General features: G+C 47.1%; 1 protein-coding gene across 3 annotated transcripts; it reads right to left on the bottom strand.

Moving 5' to 3' along the window:
- Window positions 1-349: 349 nt before the first annotated feature.
- On the bottom strand, window positions 350-21,988 carry DAO (D-amino acid oxidase). 3 transcript variants are annotated; one of them, XM_082853591.1, is made up of 11 exons: window positions 21,905-21,988; window positions 17,414-17,616; window positions 15,946-16,060; window positions 14,633-14,709; window positions 13,921-13,986; window positions 12,082-12,136; window positions 10,745-10,849; window positions 9,741-9,823; window positions 6,273-6,390; window positions 5,500-5,598; window positions 350-4,285 (listed from the first exon to the last, which is right to left on the bottom strand). In XM_082853591.1, exons 2-11 carry the CDS (start codon window positions 17,605-17,607, stop codon window positions 4,154-4,156), a joined length of 1,044 nt encoding a protein of 347 aa, XP_082709717.1. In that variant the 5' UTR covers window positions 17,608-17,616; window positions 21,905-21,988; the 3' UTR covers window positions 350-4,153. The 3 variants fall into 3 exon arrangements, with proteins under 3 accessions (XP_082709717.1, XP_082709716.1, XP_082709718.1); XM_082853590.1 differs by lacking the exon at window positions 21,905-21,988 and adding an exon at window positions 21,795-21,892; XM_082853592.1 differs by lacking the exons at window positions 10,745-10,849; window positions 21,905-21,988 and adding an exon at window positions 21,795-21,892.
- Window positions 21,989-22,961: the final 973 nt, after the last annotated feature.

Genomic DNA, 22,961 nt, shown 5'->3' with positions numbered 1-22,961 from the left:
GTTTTCTTTCTAAAGGGTCTGTTGTTTTTGGTTGGAAAGGGAAATCCCGCAGCAGATTTACCATTGCTTTGCACTGGTCAAACCTGGGTCGCATGCCCATCCCAGCATGAGCCCTCCCCTAGGGCTGGGGAAGGAACGGCCTACGATCTCCCACAGGATCAAGAGATACCCACAGCCTCTTGAACACAAAATTGAGATTCTGGTAGAAGGAAGACAATAGTGGTGGGATGGGAGATAGTGGAGAGAAACCTTGACAGAGTTCTCATCAAGGCTGTTTTAGTTGCAAGGAATAGAAATTGTACTCAGATTAATTCAAATCAAGCAGTACAGCTTTAATATAAGGCTGGGAACAGTAGTTAATTTCCTGGGGACTATAAATGCGGGAAACGGAAGTGTAAGGAACACCAGGAAGAGGGGAAGGTTGTGGCAGAGTGTGGGACATAGGGGGCGGCTACGACTCAGCTCCAGTTGATTTTGTTGTACCATAGAATCGCCTGATTTTCAAGACAAGAATCTGGATTCTTATGTGAAATCTCCAAATTTTAGTATGTTAGATCAATTTTTTTTTTAATTTTATTATGTTGGATTGTTTAAATTTTTGAATGTGTGGCTCCAATAAAATTCATCTGTAGGCCAGGTTTGGTTGACGGGCGACCAGTTTGCAGCCTCTGAAAGGTTAGAAAGATCGCTGAAATAAAGGGAACGGGGACCTGGAGAGCCACCAGGCCCTGAGGCAGCCCTCTCTCTGGGTCCGTGGCCCTGGTTTCTGTCCCTCTCTGCAGGCTGGCTTGCTCCGGACCCCTCACGGCTGCTGCATATGCCTGACTGACTATGCATACAGCTCGGGCTCACCAGGGCTCGGCTCTGCAAACACATCTGACTCAGCTGTTCAGTGTCCCACTTCTAAAGTCTCAGGAGAGAAAGCTGATTGGCCCAGTTCAGTGTTGGTTCCAATCCTGGTCCAATCAGTTGGGTCAGGGAGAGGTGGGATCAAGAGGCATGAACATGGCAGCTTTGGCCGTGACAACTACTGGTGGCACAGACAATTAATGGTATGCCTAGAACCCACAGCAGCACATAGGTAGACTTTGGAGTCTGTTCATTATAACTGTATTTTGGGTCATGGCATGGCATGTGGTCAGTATACATGGAGTATCCACCACGTATCGGCATGGTATTTAACACAGAGGTTGCGAAAAAGAATTGAGACGTGGTCCTTGTCTTCATGCACTCACAGCGTAGTGGGGGGAACGTAGATGGGTGGGACACAGATTGATATGGGCGCTAATGGAGGGATGCAGAGTATTGTGGGAGGCACACAGGATGCCAATCCCAAAGCTCTAGAACATTCTGAAGCACCTTCCAGCTCTTCAAAGATTCAGTGGTTACAGCCGGATTTAGTCACCGTTGGTACTTTACTATATTCTGATTCCTTGACATTGGAACATCTGGATACATCACGTGTAATCATTCTAAATTAATCAAGAGTATTTTGATGATGAACCACTTCAAGTACCCCTACCCCCACCATGCCAGAGAACAGAGCGCTTCCCAGATTCATCAGTAAGAACACAGTTCCACCCGCAATAGCATCAAAAAGGATAAAACGCTTAGGAATGAATTTAACAAAAGGAGTGCAAGACTTTTGCAAACTACAAAACATTACTGAAAGAAATCAGAGATCTGAATACCTGGAGAGACATTCCATGACCATGGATCAGAAGACTTAAAATTGTTAAGGTGTCAATCAGTACTCCCAAAATTAACCTTATAAATTCAACACAATCCCTGTCGAATTCCCAGCTGGCTTTTTGGGGCAGAAATCGGCAAGCTGATCGTAAAATGCATATGGAACTAAAAGGACCCAGAGTAGCCCAAAAATATCTTGAAAAAGAAGAGTAAAGTTGGAGGACTCACACTTCCTGATTTTAAAACTTAACTACAAAGCTACAAGTAACCAAGACAGTGTGGTCCTTGTACAGCAGAAACTAACACAACATTGTAAAGTAATTATACTCTAATAAAGATGTATTAAAAATTAAGAAAGACAGTGTGGTCCTGGCATAAGGGTAGATATACAGATGAATAGAATAGAAAGGAGAGTCTAAAAATAAACCCATACATTTATGGTCAATTGATTTTTCACCAAAGTTCCAAAACAATTCAATGAGAAAAGGTAAACTTTTATAAACTCAGCAAGTGGCCGAGCATTCATTGTAAATATGGTTGTAGATCACCACCGGGGAAGGAGCAGGAATGTTAAGTGAAGAAGAATGAAGACATCAAGGCAAATGTCCTACAGCGCCATGTGGATTGCAGACTTTCCCTATGTTCCTTCTATTCTGAATTTTGGGATGGAATCAAGAGGAAACCACATTGCAAAGAGGTCTTTACTATTTAAAAAAAGGAGGGTCACTTTGGGTCTGAATAGAGACTTTCCTGGCCATGTTTGTTTTTTTTTTTTTTTGCGATAGACGGGCCTCTCACTGTTGTGGCCTCTCCTGTTGCGGAGCACAGGCTCCGGATGCGCAGGCTCAGCGGCCATGGCTCACGGGCCCAGCCGCTCCGCGGCATGTGGGATCTTCCCGGACCGGGGCACGAAACCACGTCCCCTGCATCGGCAGGCGGACTCTCAACCACTGCGCCACCAGGGAAGCCCTGGCCATGTATTTTTGTGAGTTCACTGTGTTCTGGGCCCTGTAGTGTTCCTGCTGACAATGAACCTCGAGCGGTAAGGGTCACTTTCCCTGGGGAATTTTAGGATAGGCAATCACTTTAGTCAAAAATGGTGTTCCACTCCAAGCACCAGGAAGTGTCCCTGACTCCAATCTGGTGAGAGTCCCCTGATCTTGGCCCAAATGTGGCTGTGAGGAGGAGAGACCTGGTTCCTTTACAGTGTGTTTGCAGTAGTTGGGGAGGAGGCCAACCAATTCCTTCGTAACTATGTATTTCCCCCCAACCTGGGATTCAGTGTTTCACGGTGGTTGAAAGTGAGCCACTGGAACCACATAATTTCTGGCCCTGAATCTCCATTCTACCCCTTCCCAGCTGCTGGCCTTGTATTGCCTCTCTGTGCCTTGGTCTTCTCACCTACGAAATGGGAATAATAGATACTTCCTGGGGGGGGTGGGGGTAGGTTGTAAGGAATAAATGCATAATGTTTGTAAGAGTTGAGCACCAGTAGCCCGTTAGAATGCAAAAAATTATAACTAATAAAAATAATAATTGTTATTATTATTAGGGCAGGAATTCTGAGATCTTGGCTCTCATACCCTGCTTAGCTTAGGGCCAGCCAAAATCTTCATGGCATATGCTCCATGAAGAGCCCATCAGGTGAAATGACATGGATATAGATGGCACGGGCCCATCAAGACCCCCTCACAGCACATAGGGTGTCACTGGTCCCAGATGCATGAGGAATACTAGGCTCTGGTTTTTACCAAAGCCCCGGAGAGATAAAAATTCACCTCAGAGGCTGAGGCAGGTAATTAGGGATAAAGATGCTAAGGTGCCATCTGGGCTCCTTCAAAGCTCTCAGAAACATCTGGAAGCCTGTTTGCTCTCCCAGAGTGTACTAGCCAGAAGGTAAGGGACACGTTCAATCTGCTTGGTGAATTTAGTTATCTATAAAGGGGTTCCTTTGGGGACGACCCCCAAGGGGTCCTCCTCAAGGGTTACATAGTGCCCATGGGGCCGCTAGTGGGCAGCTGAAGCCTTTAGGAGTGCTGGATGTGGAACAGGCATCCCATGTTGCTAGTTCAATGGCTCTCCTCTTCTGTCTTCTCTATACCCCAGTTCTATGTATAAACTCCTGCAGTGAAATCTGATACCAGTTACGTCAAGTGCATTCTGTGGCCTTAGGGAACCAAGGTGGCAACAGCCTCCGTCACCCAGATCTCCCTCACTCGGGGCTCCCTCACACTCTCCCTCGCTCAGAGCTCCTTCGCCACTTGGATATTCTGAGTTTTCCTTCCTCTGAGGACTCATGGGATAACAGGACTGTCCTTCAGGAATTGACCCCGTGGTTTCCTCTCACCTTGTGCTTCTTGCAAAGAGGAGTCAGGTGGAGTGGGGGGTTAACGATGGGTGCGATGATTAGTTGGCTGAGGGGAGCAGGGAGTTTTTGTGGGGGAGGCGGAGGTCACTGGCATCTTCAGAGGTGGGATGGTGGCATCCTGAGCAAATTCCTTTCTTCCAGGATTTTCCCAAAGATCTTGGCCACCTCCAGGGCACAGCCCCAGTGGATGGTGAGCCCATAGCCTCCGTGGCCATAGTTGTGGATGACCTGGGAGAGGCAAGAGAGAAGGTCCCTAGAAGATTCAGGAGCTTCCTGAAGTATCCTAGGTAAGCCTGGTGGTACCAGAGCTCCTCTTGGTACCATCCCTGGTGGGATGTGGGAACCCCTGGAAGGGTAGTCAAGGGGAGTGTTTGGGGAGTTGGAGGTCAACACCCTAGACTCCTCTTCTGTTTAGGAGGCAGACCTGCTTTAAGCAGTCAACACAGAAACAGTAGAATCACCTGGAACCTGAGGTCTGTGATTCCCCCACCACGTCAAATCATTTGAAGTTCCCTAAATCACTTTCCTTGTTCCCATCCTGCTCTAGACAGGATGTTAATAGGTAGACTCTTCTACCCACCAAAGAAAAGAAGGGGTGCTGTATGGATGGACCCTGGAGAGAGGCAAGACGCTAGGGGGGTTTTTCAAAGCTAAAACCATCAGCAGGGAGTTCAACTCTATCTGTGACCCTCCCCCCAACCCCACTGCCATACACACACACACACACATACACACGTACACGCACATGCACACATACACGCACACACACACACACACACACACATGACCTCTCTACAGACAGACACACAACCCTCTCATGACACATATACAAAACTCTTCTATACACCCCACCTCCAAAGGATCAGAATAAAGGAGGAAGGGTGACCTAGATTCCTTCAGCCCAGGACAACCCCTGCCTTTTCAATAAGGCCAGTTCCTACCCCATGAGACAGGACACAAGAGGGGAACCCAGAGAGATGATGGAGCAGCCACAACGTGGACATCTGGGAAATGGCTCTGGACTCAGATTCAAACCACATCCCAGCCTTGCCCCTCACCACTGGTCTGATGTAGGCAAGTTGACTTCCACTTCTGGGAACCCCAGTTTGCTCATCTGAAGCATGGGGTGAACAGTCCCTATCCCAAAGAGCTGTAGGGGAGATTCAGTTAGGTCATTCATGTCGTGGACACAAAGCAGATGCTCAATAAAGTCCCCTTTTCCTTCTATTCGACCACAGGCTCTAGCAAATCGAGGCACTGCCCTCTATGTAAACTTGAGCAGGCCCTTTACCATCACTGAGCCTCAGTTTCCCCATTTATAGAGGAGGGAATATTAGCCACCACTGCCCCCACCTCAGGTCAGCATGACTGTTCCCCCGAAAATGCCAGAGACTTCTTAGGAGTTGGGGGATGGCATTGCTTTCCTTGCCGGGAGAGCATACCTCTGTGTTTGAAGATCCAACATGAAGCTGTTCTCTTTCTAGTCGAACCTGGGGGCGTACTGGCCGGAAGCCAGTGCATTCACTAACAATTTTTGCATCCTGGAAAGAAAATTGTTGGTAGTTCATCTCTGGATTTTACTTTTTTCTGATGCCATTTTTAGGTGATAGAGAGTTAACTTTTGGAACTTCATTACCGTCACCGCCACCAGCACTATCATAGTCACTTCTGTTAATTACCACTAAGATCATCACCACCTTTATCGGCCACCAACATCATTACTGTACTACTACCATCTCACCACCAGTTCTATCAACTATCCCATCTTTATCGGTCACCGTCCCCACCAGCCACCACCATAATATCGCCTCATCACCATCATTATCACCACTCTCAGCGTTTTCATCACCATCAACACCAACCACTACTTCCATCCTGTCTTCATGACCATCACTATTGTTATCACCACTAGCAGGCAGTTGTGAAGACTGAGATTTCTGCAACAAATACATCTGCTCCTTGTGAAGACAGACTAAGGTGTTTAAGGGATGTCACCTCAAGAGAGAGCAACTCTTAGCCATGACCAGATAGGTTTCATCAACCCACAGCAGGACTTCCCTGTACATTGTCCAATTCTGGGATAATCCAGAGCCCCGTGTTGGAATTATTTTGCCCAGTTATCCCAGTCATGATATCTTCCCATCTTCAAGTGTCCTTTTGGTCATCAAGCTGCTAGGATCCTGGTCTAGGGCACTGATATCTCTCCCCACCTTACCTTCAGTGTGGGCTCCAGTCTGCAGCAGCCTTCCCAAATGGTGTTGTGGTCCTGGATATTGTTTGTCTCACTCCAGTTCCCCAGCTGGAAGATGCCTCCAAGAGTCACTGCCTGGATCCTTGGTAAAAGTGGGCAGGGTCAAGGATGAAGGAAAACAAAGCCTTTGAGATAACGGGGGGAGGGTCATTGCCATGCTCACCCTTACCACCATGTTTGCCTAAATCAACTTCAACATTATCATCCCACAGGTGTCAAAAACAAACTTATGGTTACCAAAGGGGAAACATAGCGGGGAGTGGTAAGTCAGGAGCTTGGGATGAACACACACACACTACTATATATAAGATAGATAACTAACAAGGACCTACTGTGTAGCACAGGGATGTGTAACCTATTGTGTAGCAATAGGTTATTGCAGACTACTCAATAGTCTGCAATAACCTATATAAGAAAAGTATCTAAAAAAGAATGAACATGTATATGTATAAATGAATCACTTTGCTGTATACCTGAAACTAACACAATATTGTAAATCAACTATACTCCAAAAAAATTAAAATATTAAATAAACTTAAAAAACATTATAATCTGTGCTCATAATACCGTCAAAAGGAATAAAATACCTAGGAATAAACCTATGTAAGGAGGTAAAAGACCTGTATTCAGAAAACTATAAGACACTGATGAAAGAAATCAAAGATGACACAAACAGATGGACAGATATACCATGTTCTTGGATTGCAAGAATCAATATTGTGAAAATGACTATACTACCCAAAGCAATCTACAGATTCAATGCAATCCCTATCAAATTAACAATGGCATTTTTTACAGAACTAGAACAAAAAAATCTTAAAATTTGTATGGAGACACAAAAGACCCCGAATTGCCAAAGCAATCTTGAGGGAAAATAATGGAGCTGGAGGAATCAGACTCCCTGACTTCAGACTATACTACAAAGCTACAGTCATCAAGAAAATATGGTACTGGCACAAAAACAGAAGTATAGATCAATGGAGCAGGATAGAAAGCAGACATAAAGCCATGCACCTATGGTCAACTAATCTCTGACAAAGGAGGCAAGGATATACGATGGAGAAAAGACAGTCTCTTCAGTAAGTGGTGCTGGGAAAACTGGAGAGCTACATGTAAAAGAATGAAATTAGAACACTCCCTAACACCATACACAAAAATAAACTCAAAATGGATTAAACACCTAAATGTAAGACTGGACACTGTAAAACTCTTAGAGGAAAACATAGGAAGAACACTCTTTGACATAAATCACAGCAAGATCTTTTTTGACCCACCTCCTAGAATAATGGAAATAAAAACAAAAATAAACAAATGGGACCTCATGAAACTTAAAAGCTTTTGCTTTTAAGCAAAAGCAAACTATAAACCGCAAAGGAAACTATAAACAAGACGAAAAGACAACCCTCAGAACGGGAGAAAATATTTGCAAACAAATCAACGGACAAAGGATTAATCTCCAAAATATATAAACAGCTCATGCAGCTCAATATTAAAAAAAACAAACAACCCAATCAGAGAATGGGCAGAACACCTAAATAGACATTTCTCCAAAGAAGACATACAGATAGCCAAGAGGCACATGAAAAGCTGCTCAACATCACTAATTATTAGAGAAATGCAAATCCAAAGTACAATGAGGTATCACCTCACACTGGTTAGAATGGGCATCATCAGAAAAGGTACAAACAACAAATGCTGGAGAGGGTGTGGAGAAAAGGGAACCCTCTTGACTGTTGGTGGGAATGTAGATTGATACAGCCACTATGGAGAACAGTATGGAGGTTCCTTAAAAAACTAAACATAGAATTACCATATGACCCAGCAATCCCACTACTGGGCATATACCCAGAGAAAACCATAATTCAAAAAGACACATGCACCCCAATGTTCATTGCAGCACTATTTACAATAGCCAGGTCATGGAAGCAACCAAAATGTCCATCGACAGACGAATGGATAAAGAAGATGTGTCACATATATACAATGGAATATTACTCAGCCATAAAAAGGAATAAAGTTGGGTCATTTGTAGAGACGTGGATGGACCTAGAGACTGTCATACAGAGTGACGTAAGTCAGAAAGAGAAAAACAAATATCATATATTAACGCATACATGTGAAATCTAGAAAAATGCTACAGATAAACCGGTTTGCAAGGCAGAAATAGAGACACAGATGTAGAGAACAAACGTACGGACACCAAGGGGGGAAAGCGGGGGTGGTGGTGGGGGGATGAACTGGGAGATTGGGATTGACATATATATACTAATATGTATAAAATAGATAACTAAGAAGAACCTGCTGTATAAAAAAAATAAAATTCAAAGAAAAATCACTGCAACTGCCATTGTCATTACCATCAAACACCACCACCTCCACCATCACCATTAACATCACTGTCATCATTGTTATCCCTTCTAATGTACAGCATAGTAATGATAGTTAACAATACTGTATTATATACTTGAAAGTTGCTAAGAGAGTAGATCTTTAATGTTCTCACCACACCCACAAAAAAACTATAGTTATGTGAGTTGATGGATGCATTAACTAACCTTATTGTGATAATCATTTCACAATATATACATATATTAAATCATCATGTTGTACATTTTAAATGTACACAATGTTATATGTCAATTATATCTCAATAAATCTGGGAAAAACATTGTCATCTCCATCAACAACATCATCTTCACTACTGCCTTCTTTGCTACCATTAATATATCATGATCAATCCCATTCACCATTTCCACCACCACCATTAGCATTGCCATTGATACTATCATCTCTGCCACACCACTAACATCGCCATTGAGGCAGTCAGCACAGTCACAACATTAACATGGCCTTTGAGACTGTCCTCTCTGCCATATTATTAAAAGTCATCATTGATAAGTGTCATCTTCATCAGCACCAACTGCCACCCCGAACTCCCACTCACCACCACCATCAACACTGATCTCCTCTGCTGTAACAATACTATCTCCACTACCACCATTCCTCTATCCACATTATGATCATCATCAACCCCATCACCACCACCATTACTGCCATTCACAACACTGCTGGTGTCACTGCCATCACATCCACTACCTTTGTCTCCAGCATCACCACTACTGTCATCCCAGATTATGTTCAAGATAGAAGCCAGGAGCCCAGGGGAATTCCCTGGTGGTCCAGTGGTTAGGACTCTGCACTTTCACTACCGAGGAGCTGGGTTCGATCCCTGGTCGGGGATCCCATAAGCTGCGCGATGTGGCAGTTAAGGCTGAGTCCTGCCTTCCCAGAGGTTTAATGGCTCAACCTCACTTAAAAGCATTGGAGGAAAAAACCTGAAAAGACTTAAGAAAGAGCCCTGGAGCAGGCAGCGGGGGCATAAAAAGAGCAGGAAGGTGCTCCCTCTTCTGCCCTACAATATCAGATTTTTACCCTGGGATGATGTACGGGGACTTATAGATGCCTCTCTCTGGGTCATGGGTGATAATGAAGTGCTTCATCCATGGGGCATCCACCTGTTGATTGAAGACAGAGAAGTCTCATCAGAAGAGTTAAATCAGTGGGCTCCCATCGCCTGCTCCCCTCTATGACCAGATGTTCTGACAACAGTGGCAAAGTCATTCCTTAGCCCTCAATGACCCCTCTGTCCCAAGTCTGCGCCAGACTGCTTGCTTTTGTGGGAAGAGCTGCCCTGATTGAGAGCCACCCCAGTCCCTGAAGCATCACACATTCTCATCCACAGAAAAGCCCAACACGTGTAAATGCACGTATACATTAGCCCACCTCGGGAACACACATACCTATGAATGCACTCCAGTACTCACAGGGGCACACACATGCACACATACCCACAAATAGGCATGCCTCAGACACATGCACACACACACAGTGAGAGGTGGTGTGGAACGATGCTTACACACCTGGGCTCTTAAACCAGGTTACCTGTTCTAATCCCAGTTCCATCACTTACTGTCATGTGAACTTATGCATGTTACTTAACTCCGTGCCTCGGTTTCCCCATCTGTAAGATGGTGATGGTGATGTGATAGAACCCATCTCAAAGGGTTGCAGCGAGGATGAAATTAATTAACACAATGAAGTACTTGGGTCTGTGCCTGGCACTTAGTAGGCATTCCATAAATGTTTGCTCTTTTTATTATGGCGGGCATAGGCAGCTTCCACATATAGACAGACAGACACACACACACACATGCACACGCACACACACACACACACACACACACACACACACACACACACACACGCTTTGCTATTAAGAAGAACCCTGCCCAAGAAAGAGTATGTTTGGGAGGGTCGTGTTGGTTCTTCTTGTTTCTTTAACATGCAAATTCCCTGAACACTGGGGGGTTCCTCTGACAGATGTCCCCCGATTCAGCCTCTATCTTTGGAAGCTCATCCCTCACCTTCAGACTCACCTTAATGGTCTGCCCCCGGCCTGGCTGCAGCAGGGGATCTGGTTGCAAAGCCCCAGCCCACACCCCAGTGCAGTTGATAATCACATCAGCGTCTCCTCTTGCCACCTGGTAGCAACCAACAGGGCAGGTGGGATGGAAGGGGATGAGGACCTTAGTATCCCTTGCATCCTCCCAGCCTGCAACTCTCTGCTCCCTGTGGAACAGCCAGGAGGGGACTCAGTGAGGAACCCATGGACCTGCCTCCAAATTCCGCTCTGCCGTTTACCTACTGTGTGACCTCAGAAATGTCCCATCACCTCAAGTTTCAGATCAGATTCCTTAGCTATAACATGGGGCCGGTAACATCTGTTCATAGTGTGCTGTGAGGCTCCAGTATGACTCTGCCTAGAAAAGTGTTTGGAAAAGAATACTACGGAAGGGGGAAACCTTCTTGGAACCTTCTAGAAGAAGTCAGAAAGGACACAGAGATAATCTTCTCCCTCCTTCTGACTCCTTTTTATTTCATTCTCTTGTCTTCTGCTCTGCCAAGACATCTGAGGAAGGCACATTGGAAGCCCCAGCTCCGTGCATTGTATGGGAAGCCCCACAGCTCAAGGATGTAGCACATGGGCACCCAAACTCCCAGCCCAGCCCCAGTGACCCCCTCACAGGTCAGTCCTGGGTCGCACTGCTATTTTTCATGAACCAGTGTTTGCCACACTGGGCTGTGAGCCCCTTGGGATTGAGAACTGTGTCTAAGTCAAGTATGTATTCCAAGTGCCCCTCAGGGCTTGACCTAGAGCAGATGCTCGTACACGTTAGTGGCTGCAAGTACAAGAGTCTTCCATGTGCCAAGCGCTATTCTGGGTACTGAGATTGAGTGAGGTCATACAGCAAATCTCCTGGTACCTAGCCGGTACCTGCTGATGGTAGCCGCTACTGTCATTATTATTGATAGTGGCGTCACTCTGGAGGTAAGTCAGTGGAGGGCCTTGACTTTGTAGGAACAGCATCTCAGATGTTGGTAAGAAGCAACCAAGCATCTGGAACTTGGGCGTGTGGTACAGCTGATATTGAGAAGAGGCAGCCAGCTCTCTGGCCCTAAAACTCACTGAGGCTCAGATATAGATATAGCCCCCAATGGCCACCATGATCCCACTGCCCCTTTGCTTCTGACACCAACATCAAGGCAGAATGCCTGAGTCCTTCTGGGATTAAAAATAGACCTAGAATCTGGGACAGACCTCAAAGGGATGCTAGGAGCCTGAGAAGGGACCCCCCAACCCTGCAACAGGAAGCAAAGGCCTCCCCTCTTCTCCTCTCTCCCACATCCAGCCCCTTCCAGCCCGGCAGCTCACCTCCTCAAAAGACTCCACCTTCCTTAGGAGGAATTTCACGCCTCTCTCAGTTAACCTGGGATGATCAAACACATAAAAAAAAATCCAGTATTCAGTTCTCTGTCCCATCCCTGCAAGAGGATGGCGTGGGGGACATTTCCCAAAGAACCTTTTGTGGGTGTTAGTCCCACAGGATGCTCCTTGAGAATATGGCTGTGTAGTCCAGTTCATGAGCACCTTGATGGACTAGTGGTCCATGAAATGTCCCTTGGGAAACCTGAGATGGTCCAAGCCCCACGTTGGGCAGATGGAGATGGGAGAAGGGCCTTGCTGAAAGTCATACAGTGAGTCTATGATGGGATTAGGACTCAGACCCAGGCCTCTTACTACCACCACCCTGCTTTGTATTATCAAAGGGAATGAGATGCAGGGTGGAGGAGAGGCAGGGCTGGGACAAAGCCCAGTTGCTTCTTTATCTGAAGCGGAGCATGAGGAAGGAGGTGGGCTGGGGACACCCACCCCCTCCCTAAATTTCACAGAGAAAAAAATGTATGTCACTATTAGAAATATAGTAGAAACATTAAAAGAATCGGAAGTAAACCACATGCGAGCTAAAGCATAACATCAGGATTATTTTATCCACATGGTTTCCTCAAGATGGAAAAACTGGGAGCATTCTTTCCTGGAATGGGCTGGATAAGAGTCATAAGTGTCCCAAGGTTAAGAGACATAACCATGTTTTAATACAGTGGTTTCCAAACCTGGCTGATAGTTACAATCACTCAGGGAACTTCTTACAATACAAATTTCTGAGCCCCACTCCAGAGAATCTGATTCAGTAGATACAAAGTGAGGTCCTGAAATCTATATTTTTAAAAACCTCCCCAAGTCATTCGATAAAAGCCACCATCCATTCCAGTTTTTTTTAAATCTTAATAAAATAATAATATATAGGAAATATATGGAATCTTCCTTAATATGCATATATGTGAATATGAGTGCAAATTGTATCTTTCAAGCTAATGTTCGCTAATTTAGAACACTACAAGGTTCCTATCAACATAAGGAACAAGACAGGGACATCCTCTATCATCTGTATTAGTTAGTGTTATTCTAGAGGTACAGCAATTAGACAAGAAAAAAAATGAGTATAAAAATAAAAACTGGACTCCCCTGGTGGCGCAATGGTTAAGTATCCTCCTGCCAATGCAGGGGACACGGGTTCGAGCCCTGGTCCGGGAAGATCCCACATGCTACAGAACAACTAAGCCCGTGTGCCACAACTACTGAGCCTGCACTCTAGAGCCCGTGAGCCACAACTACTGAGCCTGCGTGCCACAGGTACTGAAGCCTATGTGCCTAGAGCCCGTGCTCTGCAATAAGAGAAGCCGCCACAATGAGAAGCCTGTGCAACGCAATGAAGAGTAGCCCCTGCTCACCGCAGCTAGAGAAAGCCCACGCGCAGCCACGAAGACCCAATGCAGCCAATAAATAAATTAATTAATTAAAATTTTAAAAATTAAAAAAAAACCAACTTATGTTTTGTAGATGATGTAAATATATCTGGAAAACTTAAGAGAATCTATTTAAAGCTATTACACAGCCATCACAGATTTTAGTAAGGCTGATAATAAATACTGTATCACATATAAAAAGCTTCCCAGGTGGTTCCAACAAGGTGTGGAAGCCACTGTCTTAGTGCACAGAGGCGGTCAGGAACAAGGATAGCTCCCACCAAACCTAAAGGTTTTCATCAACATTTGGGGTTGGTCAATATAAAGACAAATCCCACGAACAGTCATCCACTACAGCCCTGGTCCCTGGGAGGTGCTTTCCTCAAAGTGAAGCTGAAAATCTCACCTTTCGGTCAGCCACTGCAGATACTTCCTTCCCTCCAGAATCAGGCTTGTGTTGAACCAGCCATAGCTAGAGTCACAGGAGGCGAAAGGTGGGAATAAAGGATCAGAATCACAGCTCTATTTGAAGGCTGTCATATGGAGGTGGGAGCTGTCACATTCTTTGGGCCCCCAAAGGGTGGAGCAAGGACCACTGGGTGACATTCAAGGAGGAAGTGGTTTTCAGCTCGAAGCAAGGGAAAATTTTCTATCAGACGAAGCCATTCCTGACATTGGGGTGTGCAAGTGGAGATTACTGTGCATCTGTAGAGAGGGTTTAGGCATGGGGTGAGGTGAAGAGAGGACCAGAGAGGCATCAGGCTATAGTGAAAAGAATAGAGGGGTTTGGACTGGGTTGGAATCCCATTCTGGTCACTTAGCTGTGTGACCTGGGGAAGTGACTTGGCCTCTCTGAAGCTCAGTTTCCTCATCTACAAAATAGGATAGTGTTATGGAACTTCGGGGCTTGAGATCTATGATTCCGTATCCCCTACCTCCCTAGTCTAAGGTGCAGTTTGGGTGGGGGGGCTCTCTGAAAGAGCTGGACAGAGCACTGGGAGACCAGAGTATGGGGCTCTAGACCAGGGATGGAACAGGAAATTTGATGCCTCCATCTTTTGGACAAGTCTATCTGAACTGTGGGGCCTCAGCTCCTTCACCCATGGCAGTAACCTTACCTGTAATCGGGAAACATGTCCAGCTCTCTCGGAGTCAGCTTCCGAAATCCCAGAACGACATCCTTCCAGTAAGGGTCCTTTAGAAGGAGAGAAGGCGGCACAGGGATGGATGGACATCAATAAGAATGATAATAACAAAAACTTATATAATGTTTTCTGTGTGGAAGACGCTGTTCCAAGCATTTTACTCATACCAATCCAATCTTTACAACAACCCATTGAGGTAGATACTATTTTTAGTTCCATTTTGCACATGGGCCCATTGAGGCTCAGAGAGGTTAAGTAACTTGTCTAAGGTCACACAGCTAATAAATGGTGGAGCTGAGATTCAAACCCACACAGTTTGGCTTCAGAGTCCATGTTCTTAACCATGATGCTATATGAAGGGTAAGAATAAGGCTAAGGATGAGTGATAGGGTAAGGGTCATAAATAGGGGAGAAAAAAAGGGGCGACAGTGAAGGTCACCAAAGGATGAGAGTGGGAGGTAGCAGAGTGGAGGGTCAGACAACCTGGAGGGAGATTTTGGCCTCACCACTGACCACTTTGAATTCTCTGAGACTCAGTTTTCTTATCTGTATAATGGAGCTAATAATCACTCTTGGAAGGTAACAGATAATGAAAGTAACGCCCTTAGCACAGTGCTAGACATTGAATAAGCCTGGGAGAACTGGCGTGGGATTCTGGGCACCCAGCCAGACCACCCTCTCCAAACAACCTGAGAACATTCCCCCATGGCTTTGCCTTTCATTCGAGCTGGGTTCAAATTCGAGCTTTGCCACTTAAAGCTTTGTGAGCTCAAGTAAGTTACCCCAATTCTTGGAGCCTCTAGTTTCTCATCTGCAAAATGAGGACCATGATAGCACTTAACTTCCTGGTTATGATGAAAATTTAATGAGTCATTAGTTATAAAGTGGTTAGGACAGGGCCTGGCACATAGTAAGTACTTTAGAAGTCTGTGCCAGGGTGAGTGTTTTAGTCCATCTTGATGGAAAGTCCTGGAACCTCCAGGGGAGCAGGAAACCTTTTGGCTTCAGCGTCAAGTGCCTCCCACTCCAGGATGTGTCTGTATTTCACCCATACCCCTCAAGAAGGGCTAGTTTCCCTGGTTCATCAGAAGATTCTTTGGTCTCTGCCAATTTAATAACAAAGTTGAAAATGAAAATGATTTTGAAAGCAAAGATAGAAATTAAAGTAAACCTGTTTTGAACACAGGAGACTTTGCCTAAGAGGCTCAAAGTACCACCACCCCCCACCCCCTGGTCTCTGATCAAGGCTCTGCCCTATGGTTTATGGTCAGGGACTCCTCACTCACCGGAACGGCTTCACGGAAGAGGTTGTAGCCTGAGACTGGGGCCAGGCCCATGTCTGCAGCGTTGGGAGAACCGATGTGGCTCAGGAGATAGTTGAAGGTCTGCTGGTTCCAGCGGCTAGAAGGATCCCCCAGATCTCAGTCACCTAATGAAAGCTCCAAGGGTTGGCTTGCATGGGGCTGTGATCAGGTTAGTGGGATGTGTCCAGATCTAGAAATCCACCACGTTCACTCTGCAGTGCCCCAAATGCTACGGGTCTTCCCCCTCCCCAGACTTTCTAATATTTTCCTATTAATAGGATAGAGGAGAGGGGTAACAAAGGATGCTCCATCAACATAGAGAACAGTCTTGTTGTTGCCAGGGGGGAGGGGGTTGGTTGGGGGAGGGATGGAGTGGAAGGTTGGGGGATAGCAGATGTAAGCTATTGTATACAGAATGGATAAACAGCAAGGTCCTACTGTATAGCACAGAGAACTGTATTCAATATCCTATGATAAACCATAATGGAAAAGAATATAAATAAAGAATGTATATATATGTATAACTGAATCACTTCGCTGTACAGCAGAAATTAACATTGTAAATCAACTATACTTCAAATAAAAAAAAAAAGGATGCTCCATCGTAACTATTTGGAGCCTACCTCTGGCTTGGGATCACGTAGCTGCGAGTTTAAATGAAAGCTTTGACTGCTTTGGGGACTGTGAACCCCGTGGTTCAGGCTCACTCTGGGCACCCCCCACCGTAAATGCCAGTGGCAGGCATCACTTACTCTTCTGAATACTTTCTCTCCCCTCCCTGGGCATACAGCTCAACAACATTTCCTAGACTCCCTTGCAGATAGGTGTGACCATGTGGCTGCGTTCTTGCCAACTGACCCTAACGTCTCCTCCCAGGTGGTCCTCATGCTGTGCTCCTTCTACAGGCACTGGCCCGTGGCAACATCAGAAGCCACAAGGAGGATGGCAGAGCCATGAGATGGAAGGAGCCCGGGCCCCTGAATTGCCACCTACTGATCAGGAATACTGGTTTTGGAATTTATGGGCATGAGAATGAAACTTCTGTTTGAGCCATTACTCATTTGAGGGTTCCTTTGTTGAAGCAGCTGGTGGTTTCTAAACTGACAATGACCTCTGCCACTTTGCTAAACTTGAACATCCATCCACCCACTTAGAGGCATTCCTGATGGACAGATGCATTGAGCATCCCAGCCACCCAGTTTAGGTGAGGGATGGAGACAAAGTCTCCATCTGTCTGGCACACATGGCTTCTCAGCCTTTTGGCCACGATCAAGTATAGCATCTCTCTGGCCCACAGCAGGGACAATATTTATGCGTATTGTCTTTATAGCATGTCAGGCCAGAGCCTCCACAAAAGCTTGTAATTGGTGACGGAAACCCTGAGAGGGAACATCCTCTCTGCAGACTCAGCCCCTCTGGCCCCAGGCCACCCTCTGGGACCCTCACTCACGCCTCCTGTGGGTTGCTGGGCTCGGAGAGGTAGGGCTGCCAGAGGCCAGCAGCCACATCAGTGTTGGTGAGCGGGGTGAAGCGTTCTGCGTAGACCTTCACGTCCAGCGACTGCAGGACCGAGTGGTAGCGCTCATGGATGCAGAGGGCGGTGGACAGCCCGATGACGCCCGCTCCGATCACTACCACGCGCATCGTGCCAGCCTGCGGGGGGAAGTCAGGGTTGAGGCATGCCACCAGCACCATTGCTACCATCCACTGACGGCTTAGAAGATGCCGGACACCGCCCAGCCCTTTTTATACTTGATTCCCTCAGTGGCCCTTATATATGGGAAAATTGAGGCACAGAGAGGCAAAGCAACTTGCCTAAGGTCACACAGCCAGTAAGTGATGCAGCTTTCTCTGGGGACTCTCCTCGAATACCCTGTCCCCAGGCTGGGGAAAAAAAAAGGGCCCAGCAGCGTGCCTGGCCAGCTGTAGTCTGGTTAGTCTAATGGTTAGGACAATGGGCTTCAAATCTCAGCTCTCAGCTCTGCTCCCTGCTGGCCATGACTTTGGCCAAGATGCTTCTCAAGCCTCAAATTCTTCTTCTGGAAAATGAGAAAAATAACTCATGCCCCGGAGAGTAGATGGGAGTTTTCTGCAAGATGGCAAACGTAAAAAGCTTAACACAGTGTCTAGTGCAGAAGAAGTGACTTCCTGACATTGCGGAGCACCTACTGTGTGTCAGCCCCTGCACTAAGCGCTTCTCAAGCGTCATTTCGTCTAAGTCTCTCACATTCTTAGAAAGTAGGGGCTGGTGTTATTGGCCCCATTCTACAGATGAGGAAACGAAGGCTCAAAGAGGTGGAGTAACTAACCTGAAGTCACACAGCCAGTAAATGGTGCTGCCAGGATTTAATTTTAATTCAGGTAAACTTGATACACACTGCACACCTAGTGTGCGCTAAGCTGGCCGCTAGTGGATGCAGCTGTGAGCCAGTCAGATGCAATGTCTGGCCTCAGAGCTCAGATCTTCGGCACATCCCCTCCAGGCCTGCCTTGGGGTGCTTGGCTGGCTGGGTCCTCAGAAGTTTAGAAGACCTACCAGCTTTTGACCTTGAAGCTGCTTGGGACTGCACAGCAGGGAAATATTGTGCAGGCTCCTGCTAAGGCAGAACAAGGGGACTTTTTGTGCCCGGAAGGGCCAAATTCAACTTTCCCTCCTCTCTGCTCACAGCTCTCCTCCCACAGACCTCGCCTCCTGGCAACTGCGGCCCATGGCCCTGAACGGCAGGACATTCTCAATATGTCCTAGTTTTGTAAAGGGGAAAATGGCTCCAGCCCACAAGAACTGGACTCTGTTGGGGTTTCAGCAGCCAAGTTGGAGATAAAACCAAAAAGCGGAAAAGCCTCGTTCCTCTGGGTGATTCTGCTTCCAGGCTCGAGCCTGGGCTTAGTTGCAGGGGGACCCTCTCAGAGACCCCTCGCCTCCTCCCCCATCCTTTGCCTCAGGAGATGCAATCTCCTCAGCTGTGAAATAGGGTTAACCCCATCTCATGGGGTCAGCGTGAAGGTTAAATGACTAGCCTGGTCAAAGTTCCTGGTACAGGGCCTGGCCTCAGTCTGTGGTGGCCTCCTTCTGTCCCCTAGCACCTTGAAAATAACAATGGGAAAAACACTGGCTGTGGAGAGGAGGGGAGAGGAAGGAGGGAGAGTCAGACCTGGCTTCACTGCCAGCTTGCTGTGTGACCTTGGCCAAGTTACTTCCCTTCTCTGGGCTTTCTGTCTCTGCATATCCTCTGGAAATTTGATCACTTTTTTTTTTTTTTTTGTGGTACGCGGGCCTCTCACTGTTGTGGCCTCTCCCGTTGCAGAGCACAGGCTCCGGAAGCGCAGGCTCAGCGGCCATGGCTCACGGGCCCAGCCACTCCGCGGCATGTGGGATCTTCCCGGACCGGGGCATGAACCCGTGTCTCCTGCATCGGCAGGCGGACTCTCAACCACTGCGCCACCAGGGAAGCCCTTGACCACTTTTGACATTGACAGTAAGAAGGCAGGAATAGAGGGTTTTCCTGTATTTTCCAAATTCCCCATAATGAACCCAGGAGGCGGTGTGGCTTGGAGAGGTGGCAGTAACAGCCCAGGCTGGGGGTTAGACAGCCTGGCTCTGGCACACACCAGCTGTGTGACCCTGGGTAAGTCACTTCACTTGACTGAGCAAGAGGTTTCTGAGCAGGGAGAAAGAGACTTCGGACCGAAGCCATCACATGGCACGTCTCCAATAACAAGGCTGTGGCAAAGCCTCTGGTTAGAAATGGTGGCACATGCCCAAGAGAAGATCATGACGGGGGAACCCAGAGCAACTTCTAGAACCAACTGGCCAAGACAAAGAGGGACAGGTAGCAGCATAGGGCTCAGTTTCTCCAATGTCTAAAATTCTAAAGATAAGCAAGATGGCATCGTGCAGAAGGGGAAACTGAGGTTCACAGAAGGGGAGCCACTCAGTCAAAGTCACATGTTTGTGATCAAAAAACCTGTAGAGTCTTGGGGTTTAAAAGTCTCTGTGAAAGAAAAGACCTGGCAGTGGGGAGATTACAATAGCAGCTGCTAGCTTTTCGACTTCTAGTATGATGTGAGTAACACAATGATGTGTTACTCGTTGTGCTAAGAACTTGGCATGTGGGACTTCCCTGGTGGCACAGTGGTTAGGAGTCTGTCTGCCAATGCAGGGGACATGGGTTTGAGCCCTGGTTCGGGAAGATCCCACATGCCGCGGAGCAACTAAGCCCGTGAGCCACAAGTACTGAGCCCGTGTGCCACAACTACTGAAGCCCTCGCGCCTAGAGCCAGCCCGTGCTCCGCAACAAGAGAAGCCACCACAATGGGAAGCCCGTGCACCACAACAAAGAGTAACCCCCGCCTGCCGCAACTAGAGAAAGCCCGCACGCAGCAATGAAGACCCAACGCAGCCAAGAATAAATAAATAAAAAGAAATTGACATGCATTATCTACTTTAATCTTCTAACAACCCTCAGGGTTGTCCTTATGCCCATTTTACAGATGAGGCAACTGAGGCTTAGGCACCAGCTGGTGAGAAGCAGAGCCCAGGCCGGCTGACTCTCAAGGCTGTGTGCTTACACCCCGTGCTAATCCCACAATTTGAAAAACCATCAAGTCAAGCAGGTGAAGAAAAACAGTCAAGGCTTCCGAGTCCTGCGTTGAAAAAAAACACAAAATACAACGAGTGCAGGAATTTTATTGTGTTGGTGGTAGGCATAGAACTGAAAAGGGAAAATGTGTGTCCTAAGTCAATTATCTTAGTTAAGTAAATGAATCAGATTTGATACTGATTGTAGCAACCATGTGTGTGTGCATGCATTTAAGTGGAATATAAATGCATAAGGTTCTTATCAGAATTGGCAGTCAGACTGTAGGATCTGACAGACCCAGCCTCGGGTAAAATCATTCATGCATGTGGGTAATGAACTCCTGGACTCGTCTGCACACAGCTCTGTTATCATTCAACCATTTTCTTGCTGTTGCTGACGTTTTTATTAGTGTTGCTGTCTTCTGCTTTATGCCATTACTTCAAACAAGCGTGCTTGGAGTGTGCATTCAGGAAGATGCAAACAGCTGGGGTTATTACGTGTGCTTGTGTGTGTGTAATTGTAACGTCTATGTATTTGTGGAGTGGGAAGGGAATTTTGGCCGCCTGCCACTTGCCCGACACATATAGATGCAGTACAGACATCCTCTTACTTTATCCTCTCGACTGCTCTAAGAAATTCTAGGGACGCAGGACTGAGGTTCAGGGAGAGGAAGTTGCTCCCCCGAAGTCACACAACCAGTGTGGGACAGCGTTCGGATCTGGACCCAGTTCTATCTGAGCTTTTCCGTGCTGCGCCATAGAGCTCTTTAGGCGGCCGGCAAGAAATTGGCGGCCGGCAAGAAATTGGCAGCTCACACCTTCCGCTTACTTTTCAGTCTTGTATTTGTTTGCTTATAACTTCCCCTAGAGCGAACCTTGAAGCAGCTCATGCCTTTGATGGCTACATGTGCAAAAAATAGGAAAGACTTGCTTTTTTTAAAAAAATGAACAAGTCACGGGTGAGGTATTTGAATGAATGTAATCAGCTCCGTGTGGCTAACCCCTATGAAGCTTCAGAGTCTATCTTTAAAATGGGACAGATTCTGTAAACGCTGGAAAACCAGGCTACCAGCTCCCAGCCCCCCAAACGGTAACAAAGACCATTTATTGAGTACTTGCTATGTGCCAGTTCTGTGCTAAGCCCCTATAGTCCTCACCTCTTTTCATACTCAGATTAACCCTGGAAGAGGTGAGTTATGACCCTTATCTTCCAGACGAGGAAACTGAGGCTTGGAGAAGTGAAGGCACTTACCTGTGGTCCCTGTAAGGTGGTCACTTGCGTCAGGCTCTAACGTGGACCTTCTCTGTCGACCCTGGGAGGACACTCAGATCTGCTGCGCCACCACCCCTGCCCCCACTCACCTGGCGTGCCAAATTTCTGGAGAAAAGAGGCAGCTGCTACGGGTGCAGGGTCCTATCTCCTAAAGGGAGGCTCCTGAGGCTGGGGCGTCCTGTCCTCAGCTGGGACTGGAGCTCAGGGTCAAAGTCTGAAGTTACGGACAGGGCACAGCAAGGGGTGGGGCTGGGCACCACGCTGCTCTCAGGGGCTGGACCTGGGCCAGGCTGGGAGACCTCACCTCCCCTCGCTCCGGTCCCTGAAAAGTTGCCTGACTTTTCTGGCTGATCCTAAGTCCCCGTGGACAGGCCTTTGGGGGGGGAGGGAGGATGGATGGGGGTTCTTGGAGGGCTGATGGGCACAAGGAGGTTTGTCTCCCGGGCCAGCTGGAGACGATCCTTTCTTCCCTCTTCCTGCTGCCACCCTGGGGGAGGGGAGTCTGCTCAGTGGGGGTGGTCAGCCTGGCAGCCCCTGAGGTGAGGCCAGAGGTATAGGACAGGGGCTCCTAGGGCCAGCCAGCCAGCCTAATGCCATTCTGGGATCCTGGGTGGATGAGGCCAAGGAGAGATTCAAGGCGATGCCTGTTTGGGCTGTAAAGATGTGTCGCTCTTTGCTCCTGTATCCCAGAGACACAAATGGCTGGACTCCAGGTCCCTCCTCTGCCAGAGCTAGACCTGGAGCAGTGATTATTAGAGCTCAGAGAGCATCAGGCTTCTCACCGTATGGATGGGGAGACTGAGGCCAGAGAGAGGGACCAACCAGCCCCGGGTGAAGCATCCTTTGGGGCAGCTTTGAAGGTCCAGCCTGTAACCCCTTACCTTCGGCATTACTAAATAAAAACGTGCAGATGACATAAGAAAATTCTTGCAAAATACTAGTGCATACTCTTTTCTCTTATAATAAAAAAGATGGGGTGAACTCCACCTTTTACTTATATGCTTCCATTTCATTTGAATTTTTTTTTTACAATAGTCATGTGTCACTTTTTTTTTTTTTTTTAATTTATTTATTTATTTTTGGCTGCGTTGGGTCCTCGTTTCTGTGTGAGGGCTTTCTCCAGTTACGGCGAGCGGGGGCCACTCT

This window comes from Leucopleurus acutus (genome assembly GCF_964270905.1).
Source record: "Leucopleurus acutus genome assembly, chromosome: 13".
NCBI classification, from domain to species: Eukaryota; Metazoa; Chordata; class Mammalia; order Artiodactyla; family Delphinidae; genus Leucopleurus; species Leucopleurus acutus.
This window is presented reverse-complemented; position numbering and strand designations above follow the sequence as displayed.